This window comes from Gymnodraco acuticeps, unplaced genomic scaffold, assembly GCF_902827175.1.
Source record: "Gymnodraco acuticeps unplaced genomic scaffold, fGymAcu1.1, whole genome shotgun sequence".
NCBI lineage: Eukaryota > Metazoa > Chordata > Actinopteri > Perciformes > Bathydraconidae > Gymnodraco > Gymnodraco acuticeps.
Genome location: NW_022992308.1, coordinates 603,533 through 624,014, shown reverse-complemented (window position 1 = coordinate 624,014; position 20,482 = coordinate 603,533). Strand labels below are relative to the sequence as shown.

The 20,482-nt window shown below is 39.6% G+C and overlaps 1 protein-coding gene across 5 annotated transcripts in view; it reads right to left on the bottom strand.

Moving 5' to 3' along the window:
* Positions 1-272: 272 nt before the first annotated feature.
* The window catches only part of glra4a (glycine receptor, alpha 4a), a 93,217-nt gene continuing 73,007 nt past the window's right edge, over positions 273-20,482 (bottom strand). For 3 of the 5 annotated variants that reach the window (XM_034208195.1, XM_034208194.1, XM_034208197.1), the window contains 6 exons: positions 20,014-20,096; positions 12,530-12,667; positions 11,537-11,751; positions 9,782-9,931; positions 3,222-3,332; positions 273-1,006 (listed from right to left, as the gene is read on the bottom strand). In XM_034208195.1, the coding sequence (XP_034064086.1) occupies positions 707-1,006; positions 3,222-3,332; positions 9,782-9,931; positions 11,537-11,751; positions 12,530-12,667; positions 20,014-20,096 (997 nt within the window). In that variant the 3' untranslated portion in view covers positions 273-706. Of the gene's footprint in view, positions 1,007-3,078; positions 3,120-3,221; positions 3,333-9,781; positions 9,932-11,536; positions 11,752-12,529; positions 12,668-20,013; positions 20,097-20,482 lie in introns of those variants that run through there. The other 2 variants (XM_034208199.1, XM_034208196.1) reach the window with 2 other exon arrangements.

The window sequence follows — 20,482 nt, the reverse complement described above, 5'->3', positions numbered from 1 at the left end:
AATCATTCGGATCTTCAGCTTAAAGAGAAAACAAATAATTTCTGTTTCCTGGCAGAATAACAATTTATTTAAATTTAGACAAAAGGAAATACATATTTGTGCTTTGTGCAGTTTAATGAACAGCTTTTGTTAATATACACTTTATACACTGTATATATTTATATATATATATAATCTTAATTGTATTATCATCACTTATTGAATATGAATAAATATCAAAGACCCATTCCTCCCCCCGCACCAATTCGTAACCATAAGATATTCTAAAGGTGTAAAAAAAATCCCGTTTTAATCTTTTTCAAATTTTCAAAAACATTCAAAGATACGCATTGCAAAATTCAAGTCAGTATATCTCATTCAGCCAGGATCAACATCAGGTCTCATCATCTCATACAAAGGTCATGAACCCACAAGTACCAGCAGTGATTTGTCTCTGTTGTAATGCGGATGAATCAAACCAAGACAGGAACGCGAGAATCACAAACGACACCAGCCTGAATCTACGCAGCTTAACCTTGTCTTTCCGCTTAATCACTCTTCTTCTGAGATCCTGAAAACATACCTGAGCACAACGTTTTTTTAGCAATGGTTTTTAAGAAGCAGGGATGCCTCTTTACACATTTCCTCATTGTAATGTAGATCTGACAGGCAGTTTTGGTTCAGAGAAAGAAAGAAAATGTAATAACTGGGGTCGGGAGAGAGCGTTCTACAAATTTGCATGGATGTCCTCGTGTCGCAGCACTTTATAGGTGATCCAGTAGAAGATGTTGAATATGAGGAAGCTCAAGGGAAACACGGCTCTGGATATGGTGTCAATGCGCTTGGCCCGGTCCACAAAACGCTTGTGAAGTACCTCGCCGTCGTAGACGGTGACTGGAGGGGGAGGGGGCGGCGGCGGGGGGGTGAACACAGTCTCCACAGCGTTGCCATCCTTGTTCTGCAGGCAGTGACCCAGTCCATAACCCCGGAAGTAATAACCACGGCTGTCCCTCACCAGTTCCTCCTCCTGTGGAGTCAAGCATAGGGAAAACAGATTGGCCTCTGACTGTGGACAACAATTCCCAAAAAAAATATCACTAAAGTAAATTCTTTGCTAAATTAAAAACAGATAATGACTTTAAAATGTTAGGATCATATATAAACTAAGCATGTTAGTCTATAAATGCTGCCAGGAAATAAAGGCACCATTTTAAGAAGTGGGTAAAAACAATTGTTTCTTATGCAACAAGTGGTTTGGAGAGTTGTGGTGAGAAAAGTGTGTCGTACAAGGACCTTGGGTTTTTCAAACATATTATGGTAATATGTGAGAGGCACAAACTGACCCTAGCCTCGGATGAACTCTCTTCCCACCAGGCTTTCTGAAGTTGAAATTACACGAAGAGGGTCTTCGGAGGGCATAATCATTAGAAGGAAGAAAGCAAATATTTTTTACGGGAGTTAATCAAGAAATTCACCCCTGTCTCTCCTTTCAGGCTCCTTTCAAAGTTGCAGAATGATAGACCTTTCAAAATGCCTATTAATAAAAAGTCATGACCTCAACCTCTCCAAAAAAACTTGCACTTGGCATTATGTTTGATGAATGGCAGGGCATTTTTCTTTTTTTTAAAAGAGAGAATATTAATAGACATGCAGCTTAACTCTGACAGCCCTCTGACACTTTGAGAGATTCACTTTAGCAGGGGAAAGGGAAGATGTGGGATCTAAATTGGATTATTAGAAGTCAGTGTGAAGTGCCCCAAAAACTCTGATCCCTGTGTCCTCCCTCTTCTGTGTCTCTCTCACTGACCCCGGCGGTTCTCTGGTTCTCGGCTGAACTTCAAATCTCGGTGCCGGACGGACTTGGCAGTGAGACACTACCAGCACCTGACAAAAGTCCAATGCTACTTATGTATTTCCCACATGTCTCCACCTGTCTGGTCCTGCACAATGTATTCATTTTGTACTTTAAAAATGTCCCAGACTTCTGAACCCTGCCAACTGCCCTTTACCCCGCACCTTCACTTAGCTAAAGACTTAGTAGTTTACTTCCTATCCTGTAAACTCCTCCTCCTAGTTGAATGCTCGTGATTCATTTCAGAGTTTAATACTATCTGTTGCACCACTGACAAAGTGCACCACCAAACAGAGGGGTAGAGAGTTGTGGCCCTTCTAGGATAGCTTAATTATCCCTCCAACTCCTTTCTAAACGATACAGTACATCATGTGCTAAAGTCTAATGGTGCGTTTCTCTAAAGATAATAGGTGCTCATCGTCTGTGCTCCCAGCAGCAGCTTCACACTTTGTGATTTGTTGGCATAAGATCAGCTGAGACTGATTATTCTCCACAGAGCACAAAGTGTGTTTAAGTAACTGTGGAGGTGGCTGTTTACAGAGTGCTCATTCACACTGCAATCACTTTATTATGAATTGTAAAAGTAATCGCTATAGCATTTGAAGAAAAATACCTTTTTCTTTGCCTGTATAAATGTATACCACTGTCATACTCATGTCTGTGTGGTTTGTATATATCGACTTAGATAAGCATAAAGACGGCTAGAAAAACCGCTAGCCTGTGCCTGTCCAAATGTTACAAAGATAGTTATGTTTTTTAACTTCAGTTTTGGAAAATAATGATATGTTAGTGAACTTTAGAGGTGCTGGTAGGGGAATATTGTTTTCTCTTGACAGAACCTGGCTATCTCTTACTTCAGTTTCTAGTATTTATGCTAAGCTAACCGGCTAGCCAGTTGCTGGATGTATATTCATATTTATCGCACAAGAGCGTATCAATGTGTTTTATCTTAATACTGCAGGAAGGTGGAGATATCTATTTCCCAAATGTAATTCTTGGTGAATTGCTGTTTTAAAAAAATAAAACAAGTAAATGAAAACAGTAATAAAAGCCAACATTCTTGGGGATTGTCCTGAACAAAAGCAGATTACAAGTTTGACATGAAAAAACAAGGGAAGAGGAATGAATGCATGACTTTAAATTTGAGTTAAACATTGGAAAGGAATTAAGGGCAAGAAGTTAGTAGTGTTTGTATTACGGGGCAGAAGGTCATAAATGGAGGGCTTGGAGGTGAGATCGGCACAAAGCGGGTTGGGATGTAGGAGAACATTTCAGGATATATTCAGGTCTGAAATGAAAGTTGAATGACACAATCAATTTGGAGGACTGGGGGGCATGAAATAATATTCGGTTTGAAGGTCTTGGGTTGACATGGGGTTTAATTTTTTACCCTGGCACAGGCGCTGCAGTGCTGATTCAGGTTCCTGTAGGTTGAGCCGTTACCTGGGAGGTCATTCACTTTCCGCAACGACTCAACACTCCCATGCTGACTGGCAAACATCTCCATTGGAAAGCAAGGTAGACAAATTGAAGCAAGAGTTATTGCTCCTTATTTCACCTTTTAGTTTTGAAACAATAGTTTTGAAACAAGAGTTTTCTCCTGTAAGATAAATCGTTGAATTATAATCAGTTTTGGACATGGGCCTATTCATTTCAACCCAGTCTCGCGGCATTTTGTGTTATAGTCACAACATTTAATCTATTGATTCGTGTTCACCAACACGATTTTCCCCTTTTTTTTTTCGTGTCACACAGAACGATTTTAAAAGCAATGTATTCTATTGGTAGTATGTTTATTTTTGTCCATTCGGGTCTTGGAAGACCGGAAGCTGTGGGGTTCATAAAAACATGTTCTTACTCAATATCAAGCCACGATTATTGTTTTTATTTTAAATCGTATAATGTCTGACTTTTTTTGTCGTCTGTGAGGAAAATAAATGGGGCTCAGAGCTTCAAAATACTGAAATTTGTATTTTTTAAAATCTTTTTTTCCTTCTAATTTGTTATTATTTTCTAAATAACACACAATTATCCTTGCTTTTATTTATTTGTTTAATTCCATAATCTCGGTCTTTTTCGGCGTCCGTCAGGAACTGAATTTCAAAATAAAAATAACCGGAAACAGACATAGGCCTATAAGGGACATTTCGAGCATCATTGCCATACACAGCCACTGAACTGATTACCCAAGATCCTCAGCTCTGGTTTAAGCTCGCTGATTGGATGTTTTAGCCGCAATGCATGTAGGGATATGGTGTTAATGCGATATTAAATCCGAAAAACTTAAAAAAAAGAAGAAAATAATACTTTATTCCGAGTGTTCTTGCTTTTCTCTTTGAAAGTCATCACATAACGGCATTGTAATACACGGTTCGGCTGCATTACATATTACAGATCTGCCGTAGTTCTTTATTTATAGAGCCCTGATGAGAAGACCTTTGGAAAAACTGGAAGAAATGCCGCCGAAACTGAATACTTGACGTGGATCATAAATATATCAACAATTAAACAACATCTTCAATTTCTCTTCACACAATACGTCTCCTTGCAGTATCAACACTAGTTCAGCTGACTTTTACATTTGATCTAATTCGTAGATAGGTTATATTTACACCATAACGGTGCACAGCTGCTAGAAAAGGACTTGTAGTTTTTAAAGATATTACTGATTTTCTTTGAATATAAGAATGTAAATACTGAGTCTGAAATAGCTGTAAAATTATGTGAAAACATGAATAAAACTACACATCTTCAGATGTTGTACATACATAAGTGTCCTACACTAATAATACAAAGTTATTATGGCTGTGTGTAGCTTGTGTGCACCTCCTAGTGGTTCAATCACGTTATTGAATTATTGTTTTTATGTGTTATATTTGATGAAAAAAATATTAAGAGTACATACTTTCATAGGGGGAAAGTAGAAGGTCAATGATAGAAATATAGAATATAAAAAATCAAGAAGATACTATAAGTGATCTCTACAATAAAACAGTTTAGTGCAGGATGTACAAAGATATTAATAGGAGGAGGTGCAAAACAGAAAAACGAATTAACCTTTATTTAAACATTAAATACTACTTTAGATTAAGGTCTTCTTTTAAATAAGAAAAAGCTTTGGGGGTATCTATCTACAGATACATATTAAGCCTGACAAAGTACTTAACGTCTAATATATTGCTTTCCTGCAATGTTAACTATGTTGAAGCACTTATGTTAACTGATATTATACATATGAATTATACTCTTATGTAGATAAAATAAGAAATGTGCATAATATGACAGTTTAATGGTGGAGGTATACACACATATTGATAGATGTCTTGTAATGCACTGTTGAGGAACCTGTGACCCAAGTGTTTCATTCATTGCATAACTACACTATAGTTGTGTATATGATATGTCAATAAACCTTAGAAAATCTTGAAAGGGATGTGCAAAATAGCCATAATATACAGTCTTTAATGAACTATTAGTAGAGAATAACGAGTAATGAATATACTTTATTACTCGTTTCCATTCATGTCAATTGCAGATACATGTTTAGTCTTCTCAAGCACCAACTATCAAATATCTCTCCTGATTGTTGGCACTTGACAATCACCTTACCTGAATTTTACTCAGGTGTAACTAAAGTCTGATTTAAGGGTTGTTTATATTTCACATCATTAATCAGAATCTGCAAAGTAACTCAAATAAGTGTAGTGGAGTAAAAATACCAGGTTAACCTCTGAATTGTAGTGGAGTAGAATTACAAAGTAACAATGAGCTGTCATGTGGGTATATTAATGCTGCGCATTATGGACACAAGCGATTTTCACCCATTTATTAATTATATGTTTTACATTTGATAACACCAATGTGTTTAATACTGGTAACTTCTAATTGTGGGAAAAACGAAAACGTTCAGTAGAGACGTCCCATAGAACATTTTGCGAAACACAATTGCTAGCATGTGTACTGTAGTTCTGGGGGGACGTTCGATTCCAGTTTTGGATAGTCTGGCGTGGTTTCGTTCCATTTCAAACAGCTGTTTGACGCTCGGCGTAACCTTGGCGCACTGCCACTCCAACATCCAATCCCAGAGCTTGAAGATTAATCACGGGGACAGTATACACACGATAGCTGGGGATCATGGGTAGTGTAGTGTAGTGTCTTCGGCCATCCTAAACTCAGAAATGTTTTTCGGATTTAATATCGCATTAACACCATATCCCTACATGCATTGCGGCTAAAACATCCAATCAGCGAGCTTAAACCATAGCTGAGGATCTTGGGTAATCAGTTCAGTGTATCGCATAGATATATATATAAACACTAGATGACTCACCCGCGCTGCTGGCCAATGGAGACCGACGTTGCCACATGGCGGCCATCTTGCCACCGGCAGCTCGCTCATTCATAACATTATGTCTATGGTGCACTATTGAAATAATCATAGATTGCTCAATTTTCAACCAATTTTCAAACGGTTTGGTTTGTTATAAACATCAAGGATGTAGTTATGATACTGCATACTTATAATTATAATCATTAACTTTTTTTTTTCAACATGTCTTGTTGTCTCCTGTATCATAGCCATGCTAATAACGTTTATAATAAACCAAACCGTTTGTAAATCAGTCAAGATTTCAGCGAGTTAAGAGTATTTTTGTGCAGATCACTCACCTCACAACAGCTGTAGCAGTAGTTGTTGACTGTGGCAAGATGGCCGCCGGTGAGCTACGCTGGCGACTCCCCCTGTGTTTATTGTGTATCGCAATGATGCTCGAAATGTCCCTTATAGGCCTACGTCTGTTTCCGGTTATTTTTATTTTGAAATTCAGTTCCTGACGGACGCCAAAAAAGCCCGAGATTATGGAATTAAACAAATAAATAAAAGCAAGGATAATTGTGTGTTATTGGTGAGTAAATAACAGTGTGTTATTTAGAAAATAATAACAAATTAGAAGGAAAAAAAGATTAAAAAAAATACAGATTTCAGTATTCTGAGGCTCTGAGCCCCATTTCTTTTCCTCACAGACGACAAAAAAAGTCCGACATTATACGATTTAAAATAAAAACAATAATCGTGGCTTGATATTGAGTAAGAACATGTTTTTATGAACCCCACAGCTTCCGGTCTTCCAAGACCCGAACGGACAAAAAGACTTGCTGCAGGCACGAAACATACTACCAATAGAAAGACATTGCTTTTAAAATCGTTCTGTGTGACACGAAAAAAAGGGGGAAATCGTGTTGGTGAACACGAATCAATAGATGAAATGTCGTGACTATAACAACCGTGAGACTGGGTTGCACATTTAGCTGGGAACAAGAAGTCCCCCTGCTTCATTTAAATGGAAAACCTACCTGTGCCATGCCAACAATAAAGTAATTAAACATGCAAACATCACATTCAAACAATAAACTCAAGCAGGCCCTCTCAGCTTTTAATTAAAGAGGGGCTGTGAGTGTGATAATACAGGACATTATCTGCGGCTGTTCGACTGGGGAACTGGCTTTGAAGACGAATAAAGAATCCTCAAGGCGACAGTTCAAGTTATTTCTGTAAAGACTATAAATGGAAGCTCTATTTTTCAGATTTTGTTATTTCAAAGGCTTGATATTTTGGCTCAGAGAGCACCAAAGATGCCAAACACAAAGCTGAATGTGCATTGATTGAACCTGCTCAGTCTGGGATTTGTACACTCCATCAGATTCCCAAACCCCCTCTCTTACAACACACCGGCTCATGTGTCAATACCCCTCAAATGGATAGTTTGCGACCTCAAAGTCCTGAGTGGGAGTAATTGTGCATCTGATGTTGACCATAGAAGTATTTTCCCCTACAGAGAGTCATTTTCTCTCTCCTGTATCGATGCATGAGGGCAGACTGCCCGTAAATCTGCTGGAGTCTTCTTCCTCGTCTACAGGGAACTTTGCCATGAGTCTGGGAAGCTGCCCAGCCAGTGAGCAGTTTAATGGGATTCTCAAGATGTCTCTTCTGTTCCTCTTGAGACAAACATTTCTGTGTCAAACTAGGTCTCTCACTTCTCTGTGCTAGTGACACGCTGATGGCTTTGATGATTGTCAATATATGGATCAAATTGAGGAAACGTATTATGTTTGGCTGAAAGGGATGTTTAAAGTGACACAGTGACTATATGTACCTAGTAAGATTTATGTTTTTATTTTTATTTTAACGTGATGACCTCCCTCCAACATGGCAAAAACATTATTCTTACATTAGTTTGATTAATACATTTATTTAACAGGTGCCATGAACAACCCAAACCAATAAGCTGTAAAGCCTATTTACGTCTATGGTCCCTGGGCAGGTAGATATGAAAAACAATACAGTACATTACAATTGAATAAAAGCAATACCGTTTGCATAATTAACAAACTATATATATATACTTATTTTTCAAGGTACATTTTTTAAGGGCTTTAGTGCATGCCTTAAGTTAAAGTACAAATTAATAATTTGAAGAGTTATAGTATTTAAAGAAATACCAGTATCTAAAGAAAGTGGTTAGTGCTCACTTTCTTGTCATATAAACTAATTAAAGCAGATAGTATTGTATTACACACAGGCAGTGACAAATGCAGTGGAAAAGTGTCAGACTGACAACAGGTCTAAAGATGTTGCGTGTGAATGCAGGGTTAGTGTTTTACTCTGGCATGTGGTTGATGTGATAGGCTGATGCTTTTGAATGTAGTGATGGAGAGAAAGAGAAAGGATCAACAAAACTTTTCTCAGGTCAGTGCTCACTATGGAAACGAGCTGAACAGAAATGAGCCGATCTGCCTCATGAAATATGACAGCCAGCTGTAGCGTGCTGATGTTGTCAGTTCCTGAATATACTGCGTCCCACAATAACAAGAGGCATAAGTCAATGTTATAGAGGCTGACAGGGTGTGTGTGTGTGTGTGTGTGTGTGTGTGTGTGTGTGTGTGTGTGGTGTGTGGTGTGTGTGTGTGTGTGTGTGTGTGTGTGTGTGTGTGTGTGTGTGTGTGTGTGTGTGTGTGTGTGTGTGTGTGTGTGTGTGTGTGTGTGTGTGGTGTGTGTGGGTGTGGTGTGTGTGTGTGTGTGTGTGTGTGTGTGTGTGTGTGTGTGTGTGTGTGTGTGTGTGTGTGTGTGTGTGTGTGTGTGTGTGTGTGTGTGTGTGTGTGTGTGTGTGTGTGTGTGTGTGTGTGTTGTGTGTGTGTGTGTGTGTGTGTGTGTGTGTGTGTGTGTGTGTGTGTGTGTGTGTGTGTGTGTGTGTGTGTGTGTGTGTGTGTGTGTGTGTGTGTATACGTTCTCCTCAAGCTTTATTTTATAGAATCTGCCACAATGTGAGTGTGTTTAAGTGTGTGTGTAACCAGAGTTGGATGAAGTAAGGAAGTAAAAGGGGTACACATTGTAGAAATACTGGATATAACTCAAAGGTACAGTACATTTAAAATCTTGTTTAAGTTACATATGAGCTACTACCAAAAGTAAAAAGAAATGATTACGCACAGCGGCCACTTTCAGCATAATGTAATTGATTGGACTCGAAGTAATTGATTCTTTTTTGTTGTGATCATGTTGCAGCTGGTAAAGAAGTAGCTTTTTAAAAACTATATTTACTGACAGGTAGCTTGGGAATTTTACAAAGGGGTCAATAAAGTACATGATCATTTATAAGAACATAATGATACTTTGATTGTCCTTTTTTAAATTATTGTAATATAATATCTGTAGTTAAATAAAAAGGACAACATTCCCCTTTGAATAGCAAGGGGGTAGTATAAAGGAGCAGGAAATGGAAAATCTTAAGTAAAGTAAAAATTGTACATTACTTGAGTAAATGCACTTAGTTACTGTCCGTCACTGTGTGTAAGCATGCTTTAGTCTGTGTGTGCTCAACATGCTTACATTTATAGAATCTGCCACAATGTGTGTGTTTGACAAGCTTTTGTGTGTGTGTCATATACACTTACTATTCTTTGCTGCCGCTGCCTTTTCCTCAGCCTGATGAACTCCTTGTGTTGCCTTGACACAAAGTTAACTGCTGCGTACTCCAGAAGGGCAGCAAACACAAACAGGAGGCACACCGCCATCCAAATATCAATGGCCTTCACATAGGACACCTGAGAAACACACAAGGTCACAGTCATCAACAGCCAATCAATGAGGCTATAACGGATAATCCATGGCTTCATCACAATCTACCCATTCCTCAGTTTAGGCACGTAATGACACATCTTTGGGAGGGTCTATATGTGTAATGAGTCTGTGGGATGGGGGCAGTTGACACATTGCCACGAGACAGGTCACAGCTCGAGACTTGAGGGGAGCCCCGTCCGGTCATGAGAGTTGAGATGTCACAGCCAATCAGCAATGCCCACTGAGCAATGTATTGTGTGGAAACTTCACACAATTCAGCAGCAGTTTTCTCAGTTACATGTGAAAGTGGAGAGGAAACCCCCGGCCTAATGACAAATCAGAAGGGATAAACTCCGGGAACATCTCAGCTGTGTTTTAATCAATACTTCCACTACATCTAAATGTCATACTTGAACTGTCACAAAATATATATATTTAAAATATATACATTTGATTTTTGTTCAGAAGTTATCGCTTTGTTTATTTATACAAAATATAAAATAATGGAAAGTACTATTATTTATATTGCACTATTTTATTTAATAATAATAATGTCGTTGTTTTTTTATATTGAATTGAAGCCCTTTCCTCTATTGTTACACTTAAAACCACATTTTATTTTTCACATTTTAGGCAGTTTTGGTAATCACTATTACTTGAGCCAAAGTTTGGCATAAGAGTTTAATTTTTAGGACTTTATTGTCCAGTTTTAAAAAGTAATTAAAAAAGTATTCAAATGAAATAACTTGCATTGATACAATTATTTAAATTGTTACATTGCTTACATTTAAACAGGATAACTTGTGATATGAAACCTATTATAACCTTTCTAACGCTGTTGGTAATGTAGGAAGTGCTGCTGCTATGCTTTTTGCTCTGATATTGAATGTCAGTTCAACTGTTGGCCAGTCCTCGATCATCAAGGAAATCTATTGTTGTTATTCATTAGCCAACCAGGAAAAAGTGTTCACCTCCCTGCTGATCTAATATAGCCTATCTTTCCCCTGACCTTCTCCCCGGGGATCTGGGAGTCCTTCACGTCTTTCACGTGCCAGCGTCCTCAGCCCACCTGGCACTTGTTTATCTGATCCCTCATAAATCTCTTGCCTTGTCCAAAATTAGATTAAAATTGCCTAGTGCACAGTCAGCATTTCATGACTTTACACGCTCTCATAGCAGATCCTCTTTTTCCAAAGCTCCTTCCAAATGCCTACCAAACCCATGTAGATGCAACCAGTTTACCATTCGCAATCCTCAGTAATCCATTGTCTGTCTGTCACTTGTTTCATGGAGGATTTGGATCGGGCTTGTCAGGAATTATCAGTAAGAAATGGTAACGTCATTTCTAAATCAAGTATCACTTCTTGGGGGATGTTTTTAGCGGTGAGCAAGAAATGCCTTGAATATCACAACATCATCTTTTAAAACTGTCTAATTAATTAAAATAAAACTATATTCACAGCCTCAACGCTAATTCATACCCATCATGGGGCATCTTGGTTCTTCCTGTCCAGTTTGCAGTGAAAGCTATCCACAAGCAATGTCACCTACTGTATTAGTAACAAACCATCATATATCTTCAGACTCACCTTGGGCAGAGAGGCTCTCGAACCGGAGCTCTGCGTGGTCATCGTCAGTACGGTCGTGATGCCCAGACCCACTCGAGCGGGTGCAGCGTCCATGTTTATCCAGAAAGACACCCATGAGAGGATGACGATGAGGAGGGAGGGGATGTACATCTGGATCAAGTAGTAGCCCATTTGACGCTCCAGGTGGAACTTCACCTCAATGCAGGTGAATTTACCTGAAGATGCATGACATTGTACATTCAACTGTTTAAAGAGAAGTTGTGTATTACTCTGTTCATCCATTTCTATTAGCAATTCACACTTGAAAGGATAAAGGCACTTGCAAATGAAAAAACAATGTAGATGCATAATTAAGACATTGAATAAAGATACGTTTTGGTTAAAGAGGACATATGTTGTTCATTTCCATGTTCAATATTGGATTTTGTGATTCTATCATAACATGTTTTTGACAAGAAAATGCTTTAACGTTCAAAAAACACATTACTCTCCTCATTTGATCAGTCTTTATATACATATACGGTTTAAACCGCTCTGTTTTGGCACCTGTCTCTTTAACCCACTATCCTCCTGTAAAAACACATTCTGCTCTGATTCGCTTGTGAGAAAATCCTGGCGAACCTTTGTGTAATAGTTCTAAAGCTCTGGATATACTCAGATAAGGGGCGGTATATCCTGCATGTGACATATAGGAAGAGGAGCCAAATCTGAATGGCTTGTTGAATCTATTTTGGAATGAGGCAGCCCACATGTTCTTATTTAACAGCAAGCACTGAAAAGCAAATGTCCCCTTTTTTTAACCCGACAGCATGAAACAGTTGCATCACAACAAGAACAAAGAGTTTAGTGTTCAAGTTTTTGTAGTTGATCAATCTCTATTGCATACCCAACTTCTTCAACATGCCTCAGCATACAAAACAAGCGCCAGCACTTTATTTCAATTTGTGTTTTCAACTTCGTTTCTCAACACTGTATATGGAGTGTATTATGTACCTGTGTTGTAGGACTTAGTGCAGTAGCCCAAATCCATCTCCTCTTTTAGCACAAACTGGGGGAGGGTGAGATCGTCAGCCACCTGAACGGGGTTTTCAGACAGCCACTCAAAGATTAAGTCATTCATGGTGTAACCAACTGTGAAAAGAGTACAGAGGAGATGGAGAAGTTATTTCAACGAGGGAAAAATAGTAAGACATTTCGTTTCTCTTTCACTAAAGCTCAGATATACATTTGATATGGTATGAATTCCCCTTTTGTTATTATGTCCATGGATATTGCACATTTAAAGACCAATTCTGGCATACCTTGGTGATACATTTTTCAACATTACATCGCAGAGGAGAGAATGAGATGCTCTTCATTATTTAGAAAGTCCCTCCAGATTTTAGAGATGACACATCTTTATATTACCACCTAAATGTTACAGCTCAGATTCCAATAACATTTTAGGAAGTGATGCATTTTACTTGCAGCTGCAGGTCATCAATCTCAACATTGTATTGATATTTCAGCAACGGTTCTACAGTACAAGTACACATTCAAATTAAGCTGTATATGTGTTTGCTGACCATGAACAGGAAATGCATCTCACACCAGGAATAACATTTCGTATTGTCAGCATCGGACAATTTATGTTTTTTCCTGTATGTTTCAAGGTATTGCACAGTACCAAGTGCACTACTGCATTTGCTGGTAAATATTCTTGCTCCTCATCCTCTTCTTCCTTTTACATAATCACTTTTCTCCACACCACAACTAGCACAACCTTGCCATTCGCTAATGAGACCCAGAGAGAAAGAGAGAATGAACTTTTGAAGATTGTGGTGATATAATGTTGCTTTTGCCCATCTGTCCAGCTACCAGCTAGCCTCTGCCATCACGTTTGTCACAGTAAAGGTCACCCAGCACAGATCCAGTCATGTTGTTGTGGTTGCTTGAAGGTTACAGAGTAAAGGGGGACATGAGGAGCATATCTGCTTGTGACAGTGATGTTGTATGCTGAGATGATTAGTGCAACTGGAGATTTTCAAACTGGAAATATAATGGCATTTAATGTTTTTATTTTTGCAAGTTGAATACACAGTTTAGTAAACCACTCGGAATAAGACGATAATTATTTAGCTTATTTACACACCGTTGCTTTTTTCGAGGGTTGCTCTCCTCCTTCTCACAGCTACCTTATTATTATTAAAAATGCAGCATTTCTTGTACATCTGAATAATACCGATGTCCACTGGGACCCTTAGGGCTGTGAAACCAAGGCATCAATTATTCAAGATGTTATACTCCATCTTGCCAACACGCCAGGAAAAACCACACTTATCACAGGTTCACTGTCATTCACACATCCTGCACAATAAGAGAAGTAAATAACCCTGCTTTTCTAAGATGATGAAAAGCTATTTTGTTGGCTTCCAACTACAGCTAAGAGGCGTCAAATTTAATTGGCATTTTAGGTTCAATACAATGAAAGTCATGAGGTATAATGTCTGGAATATCTCAGCAGGGCAGACTAATCACTGTTAGTAACATGCCATTTGTCTTTTCATGGTAAAAAGCTGTTCACCTAATGAAAGCCACGTCCTTAATGCAGTCACGGTGATGCTTCACATAGTACGGTTTGCTTTTTACTTATGGTGTAAGTTACAAAGTGTATTTATGCTTATTGGACGCTAATGGCTCAGGGCAAAGCGAAGTGGTAAAGGCTGCATATAAGCCTTTGATGTGTCGTATAAATAGACTCAACAATACGATTCTGCCTTATTCTCTTCTTATAAGCCCGTGGCATCAAAGGCCAGAAAAGAAGATTGGCCTTGGCTCTCTTAAACCCCAAAGATGACTCTCCTCTTCATTTTTTTTTTCAATCACCCGCCTCTCTCGCGCTTTCTCATTTTTCTACAGCTCCAGTTGTGGCAGTAAAACCTATAATGTCGTCTTAACACTGAGCTCTAGCCAAGGTGATCACACCCTTGGGTGGTGTACTGGCGCTTGTCAACACAATGCCAAGTGTCCTCACCAAGCCTTTAATCAGGAATGATTACGCCTCCTTTAATGGCAGTGTGATGTGATACACCCAGCACATGCACACACACGGCCGCTCCAGCAAACATTTGTCACAAGTCGTCTCCCTTACTTTCCTAAAGGGTAACATTTATTTATATTTTTGTTGTTATGCTGGCTGACGTACGTTGTGCGTTACATTTATTGGATTTTTTATCAGTTTGTCCCTGTGTTAATTTGCAGAAATAAATCATGCTGCCTCTTGCACAAAGAGTGGCTGACTAGTTCCTTACAAACCAATAACTCTTGTTCCTCGTTGAATCAGATAAGGACCTAGGTAGAGATACCAGTATTCAGCTTGACTTGTTTATTTGTGAGATGCTTCTGAAAAGGTGCAGTGACTTCATGGTACGAGCAGTGCTGGAATTGGGCCGGTACTCACCGGTACGCAGTACCGGCACTTCTGGTTCTGACCCATGGAGTACCGGCACTTCTTGCTCAGTACCGGCATGCTGGCGGTACTCCGGTACTCATGCACCGTGCCAGTACTCAACACTCTCCCGCCGTTCTTATTATACATCCATATTCAGCCGCCCGGTACTCAGTAGATGCGTCATGAGGTGCCGAACGGACATTCTCATCGCTCTAACCGCTGGAGTTTCACAGCGGCTGTCAGCTGTTTACTCCTGTCATTCAAACAGAACGTGCTGGAGAGGGGGCGGGGCTTATCTTCTCCATGTAAATACTGTGGTGGAAACGACTATGTCAAAATTAACCTATTTGACCGTGATTTAATAGTAATACACGTTTCAAAATAATAATAATAATAATAATGCCGAAGTAACAACATACTGAAAACTGTTAGTAAAACCATGTTTTAATGCTTTACAATTTACATACCTAGATGCACGTGTGTTGTGTTTATGCAGTGCAACTCCCACCCAGTGGGTGGCTATGTAGAGTGATAGAACAGAGCAGGCACGCCCCCGAGAGAAGGAAAGCAAGTCACGTCACAAATTAGCATTTCTAAAATGTTAGCGTGGATTAATAAAAGTGCAAAAAGACAGCGGTTGTCGCCGGAAGAAACTTCAAATACAGAGAATGCTGTGCCTGTGTTGGAAATTGTGTCTGATGGGGAGCTTTCTTTGGTTGATCCTCCTGCTCCAAGTTCTAGTGCATTAGCATTAGCACTAGCTCCGCCGCCTCCTCCAGAGCCTCTAACGTTAGCTGCTGCTGGCGCAACTGCCACCACCAACACCGGGCAAAGCGATGCACCTGACTGCTGGACAACGGACCAGGTGCAATATTTTTGCAAGACCAATGCATGGCTCCTTCTTAAAGATAAGAAGCTAGGATGTCGGATATGCAGAGATGTCAAATCTTTGGGAATACACACTGGACAAGGACTGAAACTGTCAACTGAATGGGGTGAGTGTGCAGTGTCTCATTTCGGTGTTGACAAGGGCAAACAACAAGCTAGCCTGAGAAAAAAAATCAAAGAACATAAAGAATCACAAGCCCATGTAAAAGCTGCTGACATCCTTACATCTGCTTCACGTGAAACTATTCAACATCAAGTGCAGTCAATGCATAAATCTGAATTAGACACCACTATCAGAGTTTTTCGAACGGCATATAAAATTGGCAAACATAGCCGGCCATTCACAGACATGCCAATTGATTTGAATGTAAAGAAACTGAATGGGCTGAACGTGGGCAGGGTTTTGCACTCCAATAAAACCTGTGGCGAAATCATCGACCACATAGCTCATGAGCTGAAGAAAAAAATGGCAAAAGACATTACAGAAAACCAAAGAAAACTCTGTGTTTTGGTCGATGAATCTACCACTATTAGTGGTAAAACGGTGCTTGTTGTGTGTCTACGCTCAGCATTAGCTGATGCTGAGCCCGAAACGTTTTTTTTGGGAGCTGATCGAGTTGGATGGAACAACGGCTGATGACATCACAAAGGCGTTAATGGAGTGTCTTGGAAGAGATTTTAACGAGGACTTTTTAGGTCAGTGTTTCGTTTCTTTTGCATGTGATGGGGCTTCAGTCATGCTAGGGAAGAGAACAGGCGTTGCTACCCAGTTGTGTAGTAAATTCCCAAGCCTGTTTGTGTGGCACTGCTCCAATCATCGTCTAGAGCTGGCAGTTGGGGATGTGGTCAAGGAGGTCTCAGGGCTCAATCATTTCCAGATCTTTTTTGACAAACTCTATTCCTTGTTCCATGCCTCCCCCAAAAATCAGAGGCAGTTAGCGCAGTGTGCGCAAGCAGTCGGACAGCATCTCCTGGTGATAGGGCGTGTTTTGTCCATCCGCTGGGTGGCTTCAAGTGAAAGGAGCGTCAGAGCAGTCTGGGAAAACTACCGAGTGCTTCATGATCACTTCACAAATGCTGCAAACGACACGAGCAGGGATTCCAGAGACAGAGCAAAGTACAAGGGCCTGGATGATGTGCTCACATCTGCAACGTTTGTCAGCAATCTGGGACTGATGTACGATGCGCTCACAGAGCTCAGCGACCTCTCTCGGCAACTCCAAAAAAGAGAGATGACACTGCCTACAGCAGATAGGCTCTTAACTCGAGAAATACGAGTTTTTGAATCCATGGTCACCATGCCTGGCCCACACATGACTACAGTTCATACAGCTCTAGCTGAGAAGTCCTTCAAGGGTGTTGCCCTGCGTGAGAATGGCAGGCTTGTACAGATTCATGCAGGTCAGTTTTTCCGCAGTATTGTAGAGAATCTGAGACACAGAATGACTTCCACAACCTCCTCTCATGTCAGCACAAGAGAAATTCCATTACATGGCCGGGAGGCCCGGGACAATCAGCTAATCCAGGACATGAAAGTTATCCATCCTGGAAGTTGGCCTGAAGAGGAGTTAGACATACAGTATGGGGACGTAGAGGTGCTACGTTTGTGCGAAGTGCTGAAAGTGGACAGAAGAGAGACTGTTCAGGGCTTTCGCGAATACAAGGAAACCAGGGCATCCCGTACACCTGCTGCCATGGAGCCTCTACTGAAAGCAGTCCGAACCATCGCTGTCTCCACTAGTGAGTGTGAGCGGGCATTCAGCTGCATGAACGATATCCTTACTGCAAAAAGGAATGCTCTCTCTGTCAGCCGACTGTCCAGCCTGGTTTTCATTAAATGTAATGGACCATCACTAGGACAGTTCAATCCGGAACAGTATGTGAGGTCCTGGCTGGCAAAGGGAAGGAGAAGTGCTGATGAAAGAGCCTGTCCAGCTCCAGCCCCTGATACTGATGTCCCCAAGGCCTTCTGGAGCCTTTTCTAACAATGTGAAGTATATTGCAAAGCAGCTCACCCAGTGAGAAGACTTTTGGCATAATGTGCCGATTTGTACAGATCCTGGAGATAGAAGGACTTCAGACCAACCAGGGAGTTATCTGATCAGCTTGGTGTTCAATGTAACTCTTTACCATGGCTCAGACTTTGTTACTTGCAGTTACAGTTTCTCATTTTAGATTGTGCAAATTTTGCATTTGTTTTGACATGTTCTTTGTTCATGCTCTTTATCATTTTTCTGAGTTGGAAAGTTAGATTGCATCATAGTTTACTTTATACATATTTGTATTCTTCAGTGGTGAAGTATATTGCAAAGCAGCTCAGCCATGTGAGAAGACTTTTGGCACTTTTTCGTTATTCGTTTTCTGAGTTGGAAAGTTAGATTGCATTCAAAATGTACAGAAATACTTAATTTTGTTAAAGCTTTTTATAAAAAATGCTTCTGACCAGAGCTTTGTTTCCTTGTCATTAATGTTGAACACCACCAGAGGGGCTCTCACCTGAAAGGTCTCTGCTTCATGTGTCTTCAGCAGAAGATCTAGACTTTGATTGCTATATTTTCAGTTAATATTGACCTTACTGAGCTTTAGCCATATCCGCTGCCTATCATAAAAAATGTTAAGTACAGTGAACCTTTCTAAAATATACAGTAGTAAAGAGACAAACCCACCAGCATTATAGTAGCCAAATTCTTGTTTGTGGGCTGTATATATAAAATTGACTTGAAAAAGTTGCTGATTTTAGAGTACTGGCACCTTTTTCATTCCAATTCAAGCACTGGGTACGAGTGCTCCTTCTGTTTCCTCCTTTTTGCTACAAGTTCTTTTGTCCCTATGACTGGAATGTAGGTCACCTCTAGTCACAGCGGCTGGGTAACATATAATAAAAGGGACACAAAATTGAAGTTTTATTATTTATATCCTGGAAATTGGTTTCATGAGGGCAGATGCTATCTCTGCTAAAGGCAAGGGAAGACTGAAAGGGAAGAAAATTATTCTTCCCCCACATTTTATCACTGTAATAACATTTTATAAGGTTTCAAATGCCTTTTTGTACATTTCTTCAACAGCGGCGTTTTAATAAATGTGCTGTAAATATGAACAAGAATGGTAAACAGTGGATTTTTTTTAAAGCCACCTATTTTTTGCAACACATGTCAAACGTTGCACTCTCTGCAGTTTACAACGAAAACAATGAGAAATATGTTTTATTTTCAGAGTGCCATTGAAGAGCGACCCAGCTGCATATAATATGGGAATTTTGTGTACGTGAAAAATGTCCAGATGTATACTTGATAATCAAGAGCTGCTAAGAGTCGTGAAATCGCCCCAAATGCACTGCAACTCTTCAGAAGCCTGCAAGGATGACTGTTGGATAAAGTGAGGGCGAATGTTTTTAAGATACAGTAAAAAACTATTTAATCATTTTAATTTGCAATAAAACAAAGGAATTAATACATTTAGTTGAAGAGGTTCTGTTGATTTACATTTTGGGTAAACCATTTTTATTCAATGGTCGCTTGGACTGTCAAGACCAATACAGTCATGTGATGCAGAGACTCAACATCATTGTTCAGTTAGTAGGCAGTACGCAGAACATACTGTACAGTACGTTTATATTAATTTCAGTCTGTCTCTGGCTCGCTCAAAGTTTAAAGCTGACTTCTGACAAAATGTGAACCTCTCAACATTATGTTTTACCTTTAAAGTTAAAATAAGAGAAAAGCCTGTGTTTGCTGTGGACTGCCAACAACAACAACACTCTGATAGATAAGCGTCTAGTGCTTTTATATGGTGGGGGAAACTCTCAAAAATTGATGTGCTCATCTCACAATATAATGTAGTGTGAAATACACCTTGGTGTTAGAAGTCATGCTGCGTTATGTAGGAAATAAACTAGTTAGCCAGACATCTTTGCATCTTAGATTGCTGCAGATAAACCTGCAAAGTTTAATCGATTCACTATTTATTCTGAATCTTTGTTTTTTGAGAACAAATGAGATGTAATAAGATAACAGGGAACCTTCACATGGACATTTATATTCATGATACAGTTCTCTTGAAATATAGCAAGATAGCCGGGAAAAGGTAAAAATCAGGAAGAAGGTGGAAAACAAAAAGGTATGTGAGACGAGAGGAAGAGGAAATAAAGAAGAAAACTCACAGCTTTCAAGCTGCATTGTACAGGTCTGAATGTCCATTGGGAAATTCTTCAAGTCCATAGGGCAGGACAGGACAAGAGTCAGCCTGAGATAGAAAAAACAGATTGGAAGAGAAAAGAGGAGCAAAAAGGGATGTCAAAAGGCAGGAAAAGGAAAAGACACAAGGTAAAAAGATGGGTTAACATATTACAGTGAAGTAAATCAGTGCCAAGCTGTTTTTGTTTTTAAAATAGGAGTAATGCGTTTGTGTATAATTCAAAAAGAGTAGAATGGGAAACATATTGAGTTGCTCTACCATTTGATTCCTAGCAGCACCAAAGTAATGGCAAAGTAATGGCAAAGTAATTGGCGTAGGCATCCCTACATTTATTTGTTGTGGTGTTGATGCATTAAGCCTTCAAAAAATCCTCAGAGAACAGAGAGAGGGAGCTATTTAGGAGTCTGTTCGGGGGGAAAGTGTGTAATTACCTG